The 1,939-nt window shown below is 50.5% G+C and overlaps 1 protein-coding gene across 1 annotated transcript in view; it reads right to left on the reverse strand.

Moving 5' to 3' along the window:
- RUNDC1 (RUN domain containing 1) overlaps nt 1-1,939 on the reverse strand; it is a 25,290-nt gene that overhangs the window by 14,855 nt on the left and 8,496 nt on the right. The window contains exon 2 of the mRNA XM_011999019.1: nt 1,749-1,937. Within this exon, the coding sequence (XP_011854409.1) occupies nt 1,749-1,937 (189 nt within the window). The remainder of the gene's footprint in view (nt 1-1,748; nt 1,938-1,939) is intronic.

Below are 1,939 nucleotides of genomic sequence, written 5' to 3' on the forward strand. Positions count from 1 at the left end.
CATGTTGGTCAGGCTGGTCTCGAACTCCTGACCTAAGGTGATCTGCCCGCCTCAGCCTCCCAAAGTGCTGGGATTACAGGCGTGAGCCACCACGCCCAGTTAGTTTTTAATTTTTATGAGTACATAATATGTGTATATATTTATGGGGTACACGAGATGTTGCTACAGGCATGCAATGTGTCATAATCACATCATGGAAAATGGGGTTGGCCTACTGTTCCTGAAGGTGAAAATGAACAGAGTTTCTTATCACGTAGAACCTTTGGTGCTGTCCACTCCTTTCTAGCCCTTAAATCTGGCAGTTTGAGGTGGGTGCTTCTTGCGTAAGGAATTGTAGGTACCTGGTCTCCGACACACATACTCACCAACCGAGAAGGGTGGAACAGTAAACACAGGATTGCACTGGAAACAGTTCAGATTAAAATAAACAGATCATTATCTGCTTGATAAATCTGCTTGGCTAAAACCAATGTAAGTAGGAAGAAAGCCACAAGTAGATTGTAGTTTGAAGAATAAAAAGGTGAAAAGGGACGGGGCATGGTGGCGCACGTCTATAATCCCAGCACTTTGGTAGGCCAAGGAAGGCAGATCGCTTGAGCTCAGGAGTTCAAGACCAGCCTGGGCAACGTGGTGAAACCCTGTCTTAACAAAATAAAATTAACTGGGTGTGGTGGCACACACCTGTAGTACCAGATACTGGGCGGGCTGAGGCAGAAGGATTGCTTGAGCCCAGGAGGCAGAGGTTGCAGTAAGCCGAAATTGCACCACTGCACTCTGGCCTAGGTGACAGAGTGAGATCCTGTCTCAAAAATAAACAAACAAATAAATAAATAAAGTGAAAAGGCAGTGTACCTCAATACTTCCAATAAAGTCAGCACTTTGTGCACTTCCAGAGATGCAAAGCTTGTAAGGAAACGTTTACCTGGTGTCTTATACATAGTTTCACTACTTCTGGGGTAGGCACACTGAATCGATCTTGTCAGTTACCAGAGGACCTCATTCAGAATAGCTAATGATTCAGCAGGATGGAGGAAGAGTTTAAAAATTTCAACATTATAGCCTGCACGGTAACGCACGCCTGTAGTCCTGAGGCTGAGGCGGGAGGATGGCTTGAGACCAGGAGTTCGAGACCAGCCTGGGCAACATACCAAGACTCCCCCCGTCCCTTAAAAAATTCCAACATTAGGAAATTTATATAATCAAGAGTTGTGTTTATTTCAGTTACTAAAAGACCCTGCTGTTAACCCAAACTCCCACCCAGAGAAGTGTAAAGACTGCCTAGATTTCAGGAAAGCAGGGACAGGGAGTTAACCTAAATTTCCATGGATTCCAACTCACTGTCCTTTCCTTTGCCAATTTTCCCAATCCCCAGAGTTGGGGTCCTCTAGCAGTATAAGTGTTTAAGACTTAGATATGTGAGGTAAAGGTGAGTGGGTGCAGCACTGCTCTCGGCTGCTCTGCTACCCTCTCAACGACTCACTTCGCTCACCGCTCCTCTACCCCTCACGTCATCACGCACCGGCATCTCTCCACATCTTTCGTGCACACCGCTCACCCTCAGTTTCCCAGGCCTCTGTCCTCTTGCCCTTCAGCCGGCCCCGCACTCCAGTCTCCTGGTCTCCGACACACGTACTCACCAACCGAGTCGGGGAGGCTTCTCCCCTCATGCACCATCATCCGGGTCTGGATCGCCACCCACACGACCCCCCTATTCCCATATCCCTCGCGGCCCGGCTCCGACCACTCACCTGGTCCTCGCCCCGCAACCGTGGCCGGTCTCCTGGCAGCCCATCGCCCTCATCGCTGGCGGGGTCGCCGGGCCCTTCGTAACCTAGGACGTGAGGGCAGCCGCGGAAGGCGAAGTCTTCGAGCTCACGCAGAAGGCGCTGCTGCTCCGCCGGCGCCCCGCGCACCACCTGTCGCAGGCGGAACTGCACCT

The sequence above is a fragment of the Mandrillus leucophaeus genome, unplaced genomic scaffold, assembly GCF_000951045.1.
Source record: "Mandrillus leucophaeus isolate KB7577 unplaced genomic scaffold, Mleu.le_1.0 Scaffold58, whole genome shotgun sequence".
NCBI lineage: Eukaryota > Metazoa > Chordata > Mammalia > Primates > Cercopithecidae > Mandrillus > Mandrillus leucophaeus.